Source organism: Pistacia vera, unplaced genomic scaffold (assembly GCF_008641045.1).
Source record: "Pistacia vera cultivar Batoury unplaced genomic scaffold, PisVer_v2 Contig666, whole genome shotgun sequence".
In the NCBI taxonomy this organism is placed as follows: Eukaryota; Viridiplantae; Streptophyta; class Magnoliopsida; order Sapindales; family Anacardiaceae; genus Pistacia; species Pistacia vera.
In genome coordinates, this window is record NW_022196519.1 from 406,010 (window position 1) to 420,206 (window position 14,197).

The 14,197-nt window shown below is 35.8% G+C and overlaps 2 protein-coding genes across 4 annotated transcripts; one reads left to right on the forward strand and one right to left on the reverse strand.

Annotated features, from left to right (window-relative positions):
* The first annotated feature begins 2,052 nt into the window (after window positions 1-2,052).
* On the forward strand, window positions 2,053-6,187 carry LOC116112716 (receptor kinase-like protein Xa21). Its single transcript, XM_031398828.1, has 4 exons — window positions 2,053-2,680; window positions 2,808-3,170; window positions 3,718-5,721; window positions 5,820-6,187. The coding sequence occupies exons 1-4, from the start codon at window positions 2,053-2,055 to the stop codon at window positions 6,185-6,187; spliced, it is 3,363 nt and encodes a 1,120-aa protein (XP_031254688.1).
* Window positions 6,188-6,676: 489 nt separating this feature from the next.
* On the reverse strand, window positions 6,677-13,594 carry LOC116112737 (sister chromatid cohesion 1 protein 4-like). 3 transcript variants are annotated; one of them, XM_031398852.1, is made up of 4 exons: window positions 13,546-13,594; window positions 7,324-7,435; window positions 7,019-7,181; window positions 6,677-6,931 (listed from the first exon to the last, which is right to left on the reverse strand). In XM_031398852.1, the coding sequence occupies exons 2-4, from the start codon at window positions 7,338-7,340 to the stop codon at window positions 6,809-6,811; spliced, it is 303 nt and encodes a 100-aa protein (XP_031254712.1). In that variant the 5' UTR covers window positions 7,341-7,435; window positions 13,546-13,594; the 3' UTR covers window positions 6,677-6,808. The 3 variants fall into 3 exon arrangements, with proteins under 3 accessions (XP_031254712.1, XP_031254711.1, XP_031254710.1); XM_031398851.1 differs by having other exon boundaries at window positions 6,677-6,946; XM_031398850.1 differs by having other exon boundaries at window positions 6,677-7,181.
* Window positions 13,595-14,197: the final 603 nt, after the last annotated feature.

Genomic DNA, 14,197 nt, shown 5'->3' on the forward strand with positions numbered 1-14,197 from the left:
ATATAATCTTCAAAAGTAGTACTTTTCTTCTCCCTTTAATTTAATCAGTATGTATTTAATAATGTGCTCATTCATGGTGTATATATATAACCTTCCTAATGTTTAGCTCTGTTTCCTCTGTTTTGTCTTGATCATTAGTTAATCTCTATCAGTTACTATTTCATTGAGGTGATAAACGTTTCTCAACTTGATATCTAAATTGAAAAGGATTTTTATATATGATACCTAAAAAAATACATACCTAAGTGCCAGACATCGACAACTTGTTTGTAACATTTTCTTGCCCTTTGGAAATGATTTTTGAATATGATATATGAAGAAGACTTGCGCTAGCTGCCATGGTGACTTGTAGAAAGAGGTTGAGTCAACTGACTATAGCTTGATTGCTCGTCCAAGGAAACAAATGAGAACCACCTAACACCTACTAAAGAGATACAGAGAAAATTCTTCTCAAAAAAACTGAGTCAATAGTTACTCTACTTTTCTCACTGCTAAAGACTGTTTGTGCATCGTGAGCCATAAACAAGACTTATTGCCCATCTCGTACTATTATACTACTAGCGAATGAAAGTCTGGGTAAGTTTATAAGTCTTGGTCTTCTCAATATAGTAGACATATGAGAATAGTAGCGTGCGCCCAAATATTAATTAATAAAAATAATAATTTTCAAATTTTCTTGACCCTTTCAAATTTAATTATTATATATTTGAATAATGTTGAAATTCATGGTATATACTTAAAATGATGAGAGGATGAACATTGAAGTAGTAATCAGACTCTTCAAAAATTAGAGTAACATTTCTAGCAAATATGGTAACAGCAAAAGTTAGAAAGCTGTAAAATTTAAGTTAATTTCCTTTTTCTTTTCATTGATAATTATTCTACATTGCTCCTGTTTTCCTCTGTTTTGGCCTATGTTCCTTATTCAATCTCTTTCATTTACTAGTCTAATTTTTTAAACAAGACATTCCCAGCTGTCAATGCCGGAGCAACTTGTTTGGAATATTATAATTAAGAGGCTAATATTTCCATTGTAATAAGCATTTTTCCCCTTGTAGTTCAATGTGATAATAGAAATCACCTATCATTTTCAATGTCATTTCCTCTAGGGTACAGTATCAATATCATTGTGCGGTTAATTTAAGCACAACATGAATGGAAATTTGATTAGTACTTTTCTATTCCCTTTTAATTTTAATTATTATGTATTTAATAATGTGCACATTCATGGTATATATATAACCTTGCTTATGTTTTAGCTTTGTTTTCCTCTGTTTTGGTATATGTTTTTTACTCAATCTCTGTCATTTACTATTTTATTGAGGTGATAAAAGTTTTTCAACTTAATATCTAAGTTGAAAAAGATTTATAAATATGATACCTAAAAAAAGACATACCCAGCTGCCCGACGTCGGTAACTTGTTTGAAATATTTTCTTGCCCTTTGGAAACGATTTTTGAAAATGATATATGAACAAGACTTACACTAGCTGCCATGGTGACTTGTAGAAAGAAGCTGAGTCAACTGACTATATCTATAGCTTGATTGCTTGTCCAGGGAAACAAATGAGAACCACCCAACACCTCCTGAAGAGATAAGAGGAAATTCCTCTTTAAAAAACTTTAAATAAATTATAAGTCAATAGGCTTCTATCAATACAAATTGGACCCCTGTTAATGGTGACTACTAGTCACTCTTGTTCTTGATAAAGATTATTTCTGCATCTAATTGTTTCAGCGTCTAGGCGGTGAATATGACTTCCTATCACATCTCGTATTGCATGAGCCCAAAAAATTAATCATTGACTTACCCTCTTTTTTACACCATTTTTTACACGTAAATATTGGACGTAATTAATGTTTTCAAGATTTTTACAATGTATAAAATGTATTATGAGGCAAGCGTTTCTCCTTCAATCAATATCAAGAGAGATGGGGACAAGTGACGTTGAATTTTGGAAATAATCATCCGTTGTTTATTTATAAGTATCAGTCTTGTGTAATTGTGCATGTCCCAATTGCCCACACTAAAACCACGCAACATTCTAATCCCATGGAGAGAAACCTTTCCCTCTGCATTGTTATAGCTTTCTTAGTTCCTTTTTCACCACTTTCCTTTGTTAATGCGGAAGTAACCGACATTTCCACAGACAAACAAGCTCTTCTTGCTCTGAAAGCTTGTATAAGCCACGATCCTAGCAATATATTGGCCAACAATTGGTCCACAAGTTCTTCTGTTTGTAGTTGGACTGGCATCACTTGTGCTGGCCGTCACCATAGAGTTAGAGCTTTGAATATTTCTAACTTTGGTCTCACAGGCACCCTTCCTCCTCAGCTAGGAAATCTATCTTTCCTTGCAACGCTAACCTTCAGGAACAACAGCTTTTATGGCTCCCTCCCTGAGGATTTGGCTCACTTACGTCTACTGAAACACCTTTCTTTCAGTTATAATAGATTATCTGGCGAAGTCTCCGAAAGCATTTTTGATGATCTTCCCAATTTGGAACTGCTTGCCTTGCATTTTAATATGTTCCAGGGCACAATACCATCCACTTTATCAAAATGCAAAAAATTGCAAAACTTATCCCTGTCTTTCAATTATTTCACAGGTGCCATTCCCAAAGAAATCGAAAATTTGACCCAGCTTAAGAGGATGTATCTTCACAGCAGTAAACTCCAAGGTATATATATTTATACATATCTGTGTGTATAGATAAAAGCAATCTTGTTTATACAATTTTTTTTTGTTTTTTTTAATTTCGTTTTAAGAAATTTTCTAAATATCTCAATTGCTTGTTTATATTGTAGGAGAGATTCCAAAAGAGCTTGGCAATCTTACAATACTGGAGAAATTATCACTCGCAAATAATTCCTTAATGGGAACTATTCCTTCGCTTATCTTCAACCTTTCTTCTTTGATTTTCATGGACTTTTCAAATAATAGCCTAAGCGGTAGCCTTCCAGAAAACATGTGTCAACATCTTCCTAATCTTGAAACGTTGCACTTGTCTTATAATCAATTCACTGGTCCAATTCCACACAATTTGGGGCAATGTAGAATGCTTCGTTCTGTGAAGTTTTATGATAACCAATTCAGAGAGCATATTCCAGGAGAAATTGGAAACTTGACTCAACTTAAAGAGATATATCTTGGATACAATAACCTCCAAGGTATTTTATATGAAACTTTGTTTATAAATGTTTTTACAAATTTTCCTTTTAGAAATTTTCTAAACAATACAATTGCTTATTTATATTGATTTTGTCGGAGAAATTCCGAAAGAAATTAGGAAGTTGACATTAATCAAGTACCTATTTATTGACGACAACAAATTGATAGGTACAAGATAAAACTCTCTCAATTTTTTTTTTATAATAGAATAATGTCATTTTGTCGTAATCCAATTCAGTAATTGAACTATTCCTTCACTTATTTCAACATTTCTTCTTTAATTTACACGAAATTTGTGGATAATTGCCTTCCGAGCAAAAGGTGTCAACATCTGCCTAATTTTGAAGGCATATATGTATATATCTCTCCTAACCAGCTCACAAATCCAATTCCATACAGTTTGGACAATAACAAAAGATATTCCAAGAGAATTGGGAACTTGACATTAATCAATGAATTCATCGTCGCTTGAACAAATTTTATGTTATTATTTAAGAATCTCTTCTTGTTGTAAACTAATTCACTAATTGAACTCTTATTTTTCAGGTGAGATACCATATGAAATTGGTAATCTCCGTAATCTCGAGTTTTTAATTCTTGAATGGAACAACCTTGTGGGTCCTGTCCCAGCTGCTATTTACAACATCTCAACAATGAAAACCCTTTCATTCTCGTTCAATGAGCTTTCGGGAATTCCTCCATCAACCGCAGAGTTTCCAAACCTTGAGGGGCTTTACTTGGGAGTTAATAATTTCACTGGGCCATTTCCTGGTTTCATTACCAATGCTTCCAAGCTTTCTACTATAGACATAGGAGACAACTCATTCTCAGGCTTCATCCCAGAAACAATTGGTAACTTAAAAAATCTTGAGCGGCTTTACTTATCTGGTAATTACTTGACATCTTACTTGACATCTTCTACTCCAGATTTGAGTTTAATTTCGCCTTTGACAAATTGCCAGAATTTAAGGCGGCTAGATTTAGGAAGAAATCCTCTGAATAGCATCATTCCAAGTTCTATAGGCAATCTTTCTGTTTCTTTGGAAAGGTTATACATGGATAAATGCAACATTAGGGGAACCATTCCCAAAGAAATTGAAAACTTAAGCAACTTGATAGAAATAGGACTACAGGACAATGAATTGACTGGATCAGTTCCAGTTACACTTGGTGGACTACAGAAACTCCAAGCTTTGAATCTTGAACATAATAAATTGGAAGGATTCATCCCAAGTAGTCTTTGTCAATTGAATGAATTGTATGAGTTGCAGTTGGGTGATAACAAGATCTATGGATCCATACCTGCATGCTTAGGTAATATCACTACAGTTAGAAAATTGTCGTTAGGTTTCAATAAATTAACTTCTTTTATACCCTCAACTTTGTGGAACCTTAAGGATATCTTGTACTTGAATTTGTCATCAAATTCTTTGAATGGATCTCTTCCATTGGAGATTGGAAATCTTAAGGTTGCGATAAACATAGATTTGTCAAGGAATACTCTTTCAGGAAATATTCCAACTGTTATTGACAGCCTAGAAAATCTACAGAACCTTTCCTTAGCATTCAATAGATTACAAGGCTCAATTCCTGAAACATTTGGTAACTTGATAAGCTTGGAATTCTTGGATTTGTCAAGTAACAATCTTTCTGGATTGATTCCCAAGTCTTTAGAGGTACTCTTTTACCTTAAATATCTAAATTTATCTTTCAACCAACTAAGCGGTGAAATTCCTAAAGGAGGATGCTTTGGAAATTTCTCAATTGAATCATTTATGGGGAACCTTGCATTATGTGGTTCTTCTCGACTGCATGTTCCACTATGCAAAACCAGAACACATGGAAAGTCAAGTTCAAGAAAAGTTATGTTGTTCATTGCTTTGCCACTAAGCATTACATTCACATTGGTTGTCTTTGTTCTTATATTTGTGTTGATGAAATGCCGAAAAAAGAGAACAAGGCCACCTACACATGTTGAGATGTATCCACAACGTACATGGAGAAGAATTTCTTACCATGAACTTGTGAGAGCAACAAATGGATTCAGTGAGAACAACCTGCTTGGGAGAGGAAGTTATGGTTCAGTTTTCAGAGGAAGATTACATGATGGGATGGAGCTTGCAGTAAAGGTATTCCACTTGCATTTTGCAGAAGCGCTTACAAGTTTTGAAGCTGAATGTGCAATATTGAGTAATATTCGTCATCGAAATCTTGTTAAAATCATTAGCATCTATTCAAATGATGATTTTAAATCTTTGATACTAGAGTACATGTCTAACGGGAGCCTTGAGAAGTGCTTGCATTCTGACAACAACGTTTTGGACATTTCACAAAGGTTGAACATAATGATTGATGTTGCATCAGCTTTGGAATATCTCCATTTTGGTTATTTAGTCCCCATTATTCATTGTGACTTAAAGCCTAGCAACGTCTTGCTAGATGAAAATATGGTTGCACATTTGAGTGATTTTGGTATTGCAAAGCTCTTAGGTGAAGAAGACTCTATGACACAAACACAGACCCTTGCCACCATTGGTTATATGGCTCCAGGTAACTGTTTCTAGTTCAGTATGCTTTATTTTTTTATTTTTTCCATTAAACTTTCTTTGTTTCCTAGTAACTATGAAAGTGCATGTGATCTCTATTAGAATATGGAAGAGAAGGAAAAATATCTAGACAAGGGGATGTATACAGCTATGGTATTATGCTAATGGAAACCTTTACAAGGAAGAAACCAACAGACGAAATATTTATTGAGGGAATGAGCTTAAGGAGCTGGGTTGGTGAATCATCATGTAGAACAATAATGGAAGTTGTGGACACAAATTTGCTAAGAAGGGATGATGAACATTTCTCTAGAAAGGAGGAATGTGTATCATCTATCTTGAGTTTGGCTATAGAGTGCACAAGAGAATCAACTCTGGAGAGGATCAACATAAAAGAAGCAATAACAAGACTGTTGAAAATTAGAGTTGAATTTGCAAAAATTGGAACCGAAAGAGGCAGAAGAATTTGAAATTTAGGTTAATTTTCTTCTCATTTCATTGATATTCAAGTTTTAAATACAGGTGATAACTTTCTTTGGCCTTTGTTATGTTATTTAACTATTGCCTGATTGCTTTTGATTTGCAGAGGGAAATGGGTGAGATTCCAAACCAGCCATGAATAGAATAATGGTCTGAGTTTCAGAGACGATTTACGTGTGAAGACAAATAACCCTTCTTTCAGAGAAGTTTTAGACAAGTTCATATTTTAATTTGTTAAACGTTTGTGTAGTTAACAAAGTCTAGGGAGACTGTAAATTTTTCCCATATTTAATAGAGATGAACCATAACTGTTTTTATTTTTATTTTTTCGCTAATATTTATATTTAACTTGTATTTTAATAAAGTTTGAAACCAATTATTTAGTTTATCATACTCAAGAATTCAAAAAACTTTAAACTAATTTGAATCCGATTCATCATATTTAATGAAATTTTAATCAATTTATTTGAGATGACATATTTCAATAAAGAGAAAAGCTTTATAATTTGATATAGAAGCAAGTCATTTAGAAACTATGATCAATTTCCTCTAAATCTTAGAATCTCAATTTTCTCGTACAAGAAAAACATTTTGCATGTTTTTTAAATTTTTTATTCTGTCTGAACCATCTGGTGCCCTCTGAACACTTTGATATCATAGGCATCGAATTGACAGAGTTTACCAAGTGGCTTTGCTTGTTTGACCTCCAGATCTCTGACATGGTGGCCATTCTCCTGAGGAAGCGTGCACTGAACAATATCACAATTTGAATTATTTTGTAAAGACCAATCCAGCTTACTTAAAGGATTCATTGTGCTCACCGCAGCCACTAACTCATTAGAATTGCGATCTTCTGATTCCAAATGATCATCACAGGCCAAAGCCTCCTGCACACAGGGCAAATTTGGCTCTTGTACCAGTCCTGGAGTAGATGGTGCTTTAGCATACTCAACAGATTCCGCATGGACACCCGAGTCTTTCAAGCTGGTCGCAATGGAAAGAGGTAGTAACTATGAGACCAAATCTAGAACACAAATCATCCTCACAATATTCAAATAAGCAAGATACTAAATAACAAATACAGAAACAACCTAAGACATAATATTATGGAAATATTAAAATTAACCTGATTTGCATTGTCATTCATTGTTGCGGCTTCTGAAGTTTCGTTTATCTGCTCAGTAATATTATCTTGTTCCCAAGGTGTCAATGGTTTGACAGATCCCTGAGGATCAGCACTGTAGGGAATAAAGTTACATCAGAATTGTTCCATATAATTTTATAGATAAATCAGCATCCCCACAATTCTGACAGCCTATTAAGTAACGGCCTCTCTATCATGAGAAAAATTATATCATTGACAAAAACTGAAAAGGAAAAACCATTAAACTTCCACTCAAATCCTAAAGAACAAGCACATTTAAAATATGTGCAACCCGATAGACTCAACTGCATCATGTGGGGGAGTATGTTCACAGAGCAAACCTATTTTCTTCCTCAAAATATTATGTGTTTCTCTGTGTACATTTCAAAGCATACACTAGGCAAACGGGGATAATTCACCAACGAGACAAACTAATCTTTGTGTTAGGATTTTGTTTTTTCTTTTGTCCTAAGTTATCACAGATTGCAGATCTTGGGCTAACAAATCAACTGTGTAACAAGATAAAAAAAAAAAAATCACAGATTCCGTTCTCTGGGTAACAACCAATCGTTCCAAACCACAAAGTAGTCACAGATTAAGATCTCTAAATCATCAAGCATTAACAAACAGCAGATCAAGTAAAGAGATAAAGATCAACACAAGTAATTATAGTGGTTCAGCTGGGTAGCCTACATCCACTCTTCAAGGTGCAAATAGGATGTCATTACTATCACAGTCAAGAGGACAATTTATAGAGTATTGAACAAACAGAGAAACGAAATGAGCAAAGAAGAATACAACCCGAAGAAACCCTAGCTTTCTTCCCTTTTCCCCTTGCTACAAATCCATATCAAATGGAATCAATTTATACATCAGTCAACTTCCAGGATCAGCCTCCACTTGGAAACCCAAGAAGATCCAGCCGTAGATGAGTAACAGATTTCGTCTCCCTTTAGCACATTCTGGAACAAATGCTGTTAGAGATGGAAAACTGAGGGCTGAAACGAATGACTTGAAAAACCCTCTTTAGCTCCAACTGAAAACAACGTCGCTGCATCAATTTGACTCACCCACTTTTAATTGACTCCACCGTGGCAAACACAAGCCACATCACCACAATTCTCCATCATGGCTTTTGTTTTGACACCCTATTTGGCCTTGGAAAAAAGACTTCTGCTCAGGTAACACTAAGAAGGCTCATACAGAGCCTTTGTTTGTCACCAGTGACAGGTTTTGTAAGCATATCTGCTGGATTGTGAGAACCATCCACCTTTTCAACCTTTATTTCACCTCTATCAATCATCTCTCTAATGAAGTGGAGTCGAACATCAATGTGTTTAGTCCGTTCGTGAAATACTTGATTTTTACAAAGATGTGTGGCACTTTGACTATCGCTGTAAACTGTTACAGCCCTCTGTCTTAAACCTAACTCAGTCACAAAACCCTTCAGCCACTTTGCTTCTTTTGCTGCCTCTGTTAGTGCCACATACTCTGATTCAGTTGAAGACAATGTAACCATGTGTTGGAGCTTAGACTTCCAACTAACAATGTTTCCCCATACTATAAAGACAAAACCTGAAGTTGATTTCCTTCTATCAACATCACCAGCATAGTCTGCGTCAACAAATCCTTCAACACAACAGTTTTCTTTCTGATTCCTCCTATACACTATACCTACTGAACTGGTCCCCTTTATATACCTCAAGATCCATTTTAATGCAGACCAATGGATCTTCCCTGGATTACGCATGAACCTGCTCACAATGCTTACTGAATAGGCCAAGTCAGGTCTTGAACATATCATCAAACACATTAGACTACCCAACACATTAGCATAAGGGACTGATGACATCTCAAGTCTTTCCTCTTCAGTTTGGGGACTCTGATCTTAAGACAGCTTAAAATGCTGACCAAGGGAAGTTTGGACAGCCTTTGCATCCTTCATATTGAACTTTTGCAGGATCTTTTCAGCATAATCTTCCTGAACCAGCTTTAAACTTTCATGAACTCTGTCTCTAATGATTGATATCCCAAGAATCTTTTGAGCCTGACCTAGCTCTTTCATCTCAAATTTGGTGTTAAGAATCTTTTTCAACCGAGACAGCTCAGATTGTTCATGACAAGCCACAAGCATATCATCCACATACAATAGAAGGAAAATGTAAGTCAGTTGAGAAACTCTTTTAAAATAGAAACAACTATCATAATTGCATCTTATTAAAACCTATCTCAATCATGAATGAATCAAACTTTTTATACCACTGTCATGGTAACTGTTTCAGACCGTACAAGGATTTTTTAAGTAAGCAAACTTTACCTGCAACATTTCTGTGTCTTTTTGGCTGCTCCATCAGAATGGTTTCTTCCAAATCTCCATGTAAGAAAGTTGTCTTCACATCCAATTGTTCCAATTCTAGATTAAATTGGACAACAAGTGACAGCAGAATTCTGATAGAGGAATGCTTAACAACTGGGGAAAAAATCTCATTGTAATCTATGCCCTCCACTTGTGTGAACCCCTTTGCAACTAGTCTTGCCTTATACCTTGGTGGTTCAGTTGGGTTTAAACCTGATTTTCTTTTAAAAATCCATTTACACTTGACCACTCTACAATTTCTTGGCTTATCTACTAAAATCTAGGTTTCATTCTTTATCAGGGAAGAAAACTCTTCTTCAATGCTTTAAGCCATTGCAATTTTTCTGGTCCTGACACAGCCTCTTGAAAAGACTTGGGTTCATCACTCATATCATCTTCAACTTGTAAAGCATAAGCCACCAGATCAGCATACCCTAATCTGCTTGGAGGTTTGATTACCCTTCTAACTCTTTTCTCAGATAGTGGTAATTAGACAACCCTAATCATCACCATGGTTCAACTGCTCACCTTAAGTTCACCATTTTGATCACCCACAAAATTTTCAATTGTTTTCTTCAGCTTGAATCTCATCAGCTCCACCTTGATCACAATTTGATCATCTTTTGGGTTTTGAAGTTCTAGTTCTAAGAATCTGATCCTGATGGACTGCCCTTAAATTTCAGAATCATTTCCAAGGCCAGGTAGGATTTCTTCTCTAAAAACAACATCTCTGCTGATGATACATTTCTTAGACTCTAAGTTCCAGAGTTTATGCCTTACCCCATTTGGGTAACCTAAGAAGATACATTTAATGGCTAGGTTTTAATTTGTCTCTCTAACATGGACATAAGCAAGACACCCAAAAACTCTAAGGTTTTCTAGTTTTACAGGATGACCAGTCCATTTCTCCAGAGGGACCCTAAAACCTATTGACTAAGATGGAGTTCTGTTGATTAGGTGACTGTGTGTGTGCTGCCTTTGCCCAGAATTATTGGCAGCTTAGAGCTAGACATGATGCTCCTAACTCTTTCTAAAATGATTCATCCTTTCACAAAGACCATTTTGTTGTGGGGTATTCCGTACTATTTTGTGTCTCACAATTCCATGATCATACAGAAACTGTTAAATTCTTCATTTACAAACTTAGACCATTATCAGTCCTAAGTTTCTTCAACTTATTTCCAATTTGTGTTTCTACTATAACTTTCCATTCCTTAAACCTAGAGAATGCCTCATCCTTGGTTTTAAGGAATAGATCCACACATACCTAGAATAATCATCAACAAAACTAATGAAGTATCTACATCCTCCTAGTGAGTAGTGCCTGGATGGCCCTAAACATTTGAGTGAACATACTCAAGTGGTGAACTTGAGTAGTGTTGACCAGATCCGAATTTAACTCTACTCATTTTCCCAAAGACACAATGTTCACAGAAAGCTAGACTTCCAATCTTATCCCCACACAGCAGGTTTTGCTTGCTAGTTTACTAAGCCCTTCTCAACATGTGCAGGTCTTTGATGCCACAATAAAGTTATACTTGAACTTTTGTTGACCCAACAGTAGCAATTCCACTCTCCACTCTACCCTTCAACACATGTAACCCATTTTCTTCTCAGCTTTCATGACAACTGGAGATCCTTTCATGACACTAAGGCTGCCATTTGCTGCCTTATAGCTAAACCCATTAGAATCTAGGTCCTAGTGAGATTAAATTCTTTTCAGGTCAAGGATATATTAACGTTTGTGAGAGTTTTAGTTACACCACTTTGAAGATTTAGCTTAACTGTGCCTATACCTTTTATATGAACACAACATTATCCCCATCATAACTTTCCACCACATAAAGGTTGAAATGAGCTGAACCATTCTCTATTTAGTGTCATGTGGTAGGTAACACCCAGAGTCTAGGATCCACTCCTCACTGGTTTTACCCTCAGAAATAACTAAAACTTCAGAACTCTCATATCCCTCAAATGCAACCAGCACTGCCTCCCTCACTATCTCTTTCAGGTTTCTGCTTGTTCTTTCTCTCAGGACAGTCTCTCCAAATGACCCTCCTTATGGCAAAGAAACATTTTCTATTTCCTGTCCTAGACTTAGACCATTCCTATTTTGCCCTCCCTTTTTCCAATTCTTCTATTGATCTCTCTCTAACATTAAGACCTTCACCATCACCACTATTTTTATCTCTTATCTTATTTCACTATCCTTGGCGGAAAATACCTCACTACCTCTTCTAACTTCAGTGTGTCTACCATATTTAAGGGTTTCCACAAAGTTAGAATAAGATTTAGGTAAAGCATTCAACAAGATTACTGCTGATCCTCATCATCAATATCTAAGAAATACTTTCTAGATCCTGAATCACTTTCAAAAAATCATCTATTATCTTTCAAAGATTTCTGCTCACCATTTAAAGCAACAAAACCTCTGCTTTAAAAATAATCTATTAGGGACAGTTTTAGATTGATAGAGAGAGTTTAACCTTTCCAGATTTCAACAGCTGTCTTCTCCTTCTTGACCTCCGAAGGACTTTGTCACCCAATCAAGGATCAAGGAGCTTTTGGCTTGTCAGCATTTCCTGCTTCTCGGAATCTTTCATGGTCTCTGGTAGTTCAGTCTCTTCCTTTAGGATAAGGCTAGCCCTTCCTTGATCAGTAGCCATCACTTCATTTTCCACAAACTAAAATCATTCTCACCTGAAACTTTCAAGTTCGAATTTAGGACATGATTAAAATTTTAGCCTAAGAAAACTGGTCACAGAATACTCAAACAAAAACAGAACACTTTACGAAGCCCTAAACCAGGCTCTGATACCAATCTTGTTAGGATTTTGTTTTTTCTTTTGTCCTAAGTTATCACAGATTGCAGATCTTGGGCTAACAAATCAACTGTGTAACAAGATAAAAAAAAATCACAGATTCTGTTCTGGGTAACAACCAATCGTTAAACACAAAGTAGTCACAGATTAAGATCTTTGAATCATCAAGCATTAACAAACCAATCAAGTAAAGAGATAAAGATCCACACAAGAAATTATAGTGGTTCAGCTGGGTGCCTACATCCACTCTTCAAGGTACAAATAGGATGTCATTACTATCACAGTCAAGAGGACATTTATAGAGTATTGAACAAACAAAAGAAACGAAATGAGCAAAGAAGAATACACCCGAAGAAACCCTAGCGTCTTCCCTTTTCCCCTTGCTGCAAACCATATCAAATGGAATCAATTTATACATCAGTCACCTTCCAGGATCAGCCTCCACTTGGAAACCCAAGAAGATCCAGCTGTAGATGAGTAACAGATTTCGTCTCCCTTTAGCACATTCTGGAACAAATGTTAGAGATGGAAAATGAGGGCTGAAACGAATGACTTGAAAAACCCTTTTAGCTCCAACTGAAAACAACGCGCTTGTTCAATGACTCACCCACTTTTAATTGACTCCACCGTGGCAAAACACCAGCCACGTCACCACACTTGATTATTATTCCTTATCAGAGCTATTTATCAAACATGCCAAAAGCATCAAAGAAACAGTCTGAAATTGCGCTTAAATGTGTTACTTATGAAGCACTTAGCAGTTAGATAATTGACTTATGACATATAGGTGATAGCTTAGACAGACCACAACCACATAACAAGGTACCAACACCTTTTCATACCATAAAAAATCAAGCTAATGAAAAATAGGTGAAAACACACGTATTGAAAAGAATAATCGATGGAAGAATTGAATGGTGATGCATTACATAAAACGCTTACACCAAATAATCATAAAATCAGGTATCCAAACAAGGGCATGACCAATGAAGAAACCAAAAGTGAGCTATAGATATAAGAGCTTACTTTGAAACCGCCTATGCCCTGCAGCTGTAACCCTTGAGCTCCTGTTTATTGTAACCAACAAATAATAAATGACAACACATAAAGTAGAAAACTAAATACTGGCAATTTAGGCTATTTCTAAGAAACTTATCAACTACCAGCTACAACTGTACCAGGAAGCATGAAGTAATTACCATCAAGGTCTAAACCAATCTGAGATGCATCACCATCACCAAACCGCTCTGGAAACAAATCATAAAAAATTTAACAAAGACAAATAAATTATGCCAACAAACATTATTAACTAGTAAAGTGCCCAATCCAGCTGGTGAGGGCAGTAAACCCTCCACAAGATGACGCGCAGAAGTCCTTACATCCAATCCAAACTGAGATGTGGGTAAACCACGCCATCCATGGTATCTGAGGGTAATTTGCTCCCTTGTACTGACGTGATGATCAACATAGTTACTGCAAAAAGATTTAAGTAGTACAGAATGAATTCTTCCACTGGGCAGCTTAACTAAACAATTTACCATCAATATGAGTATCAATTTGCAAAACTATGATCCCTCATTATAATTAAATAGATCATATGAGAAGAAACATTTAATACTTGGGTTATTAATGGTGCTACAAACAACATAACATTTTAAAAACGTCTCCTATGCAGAAA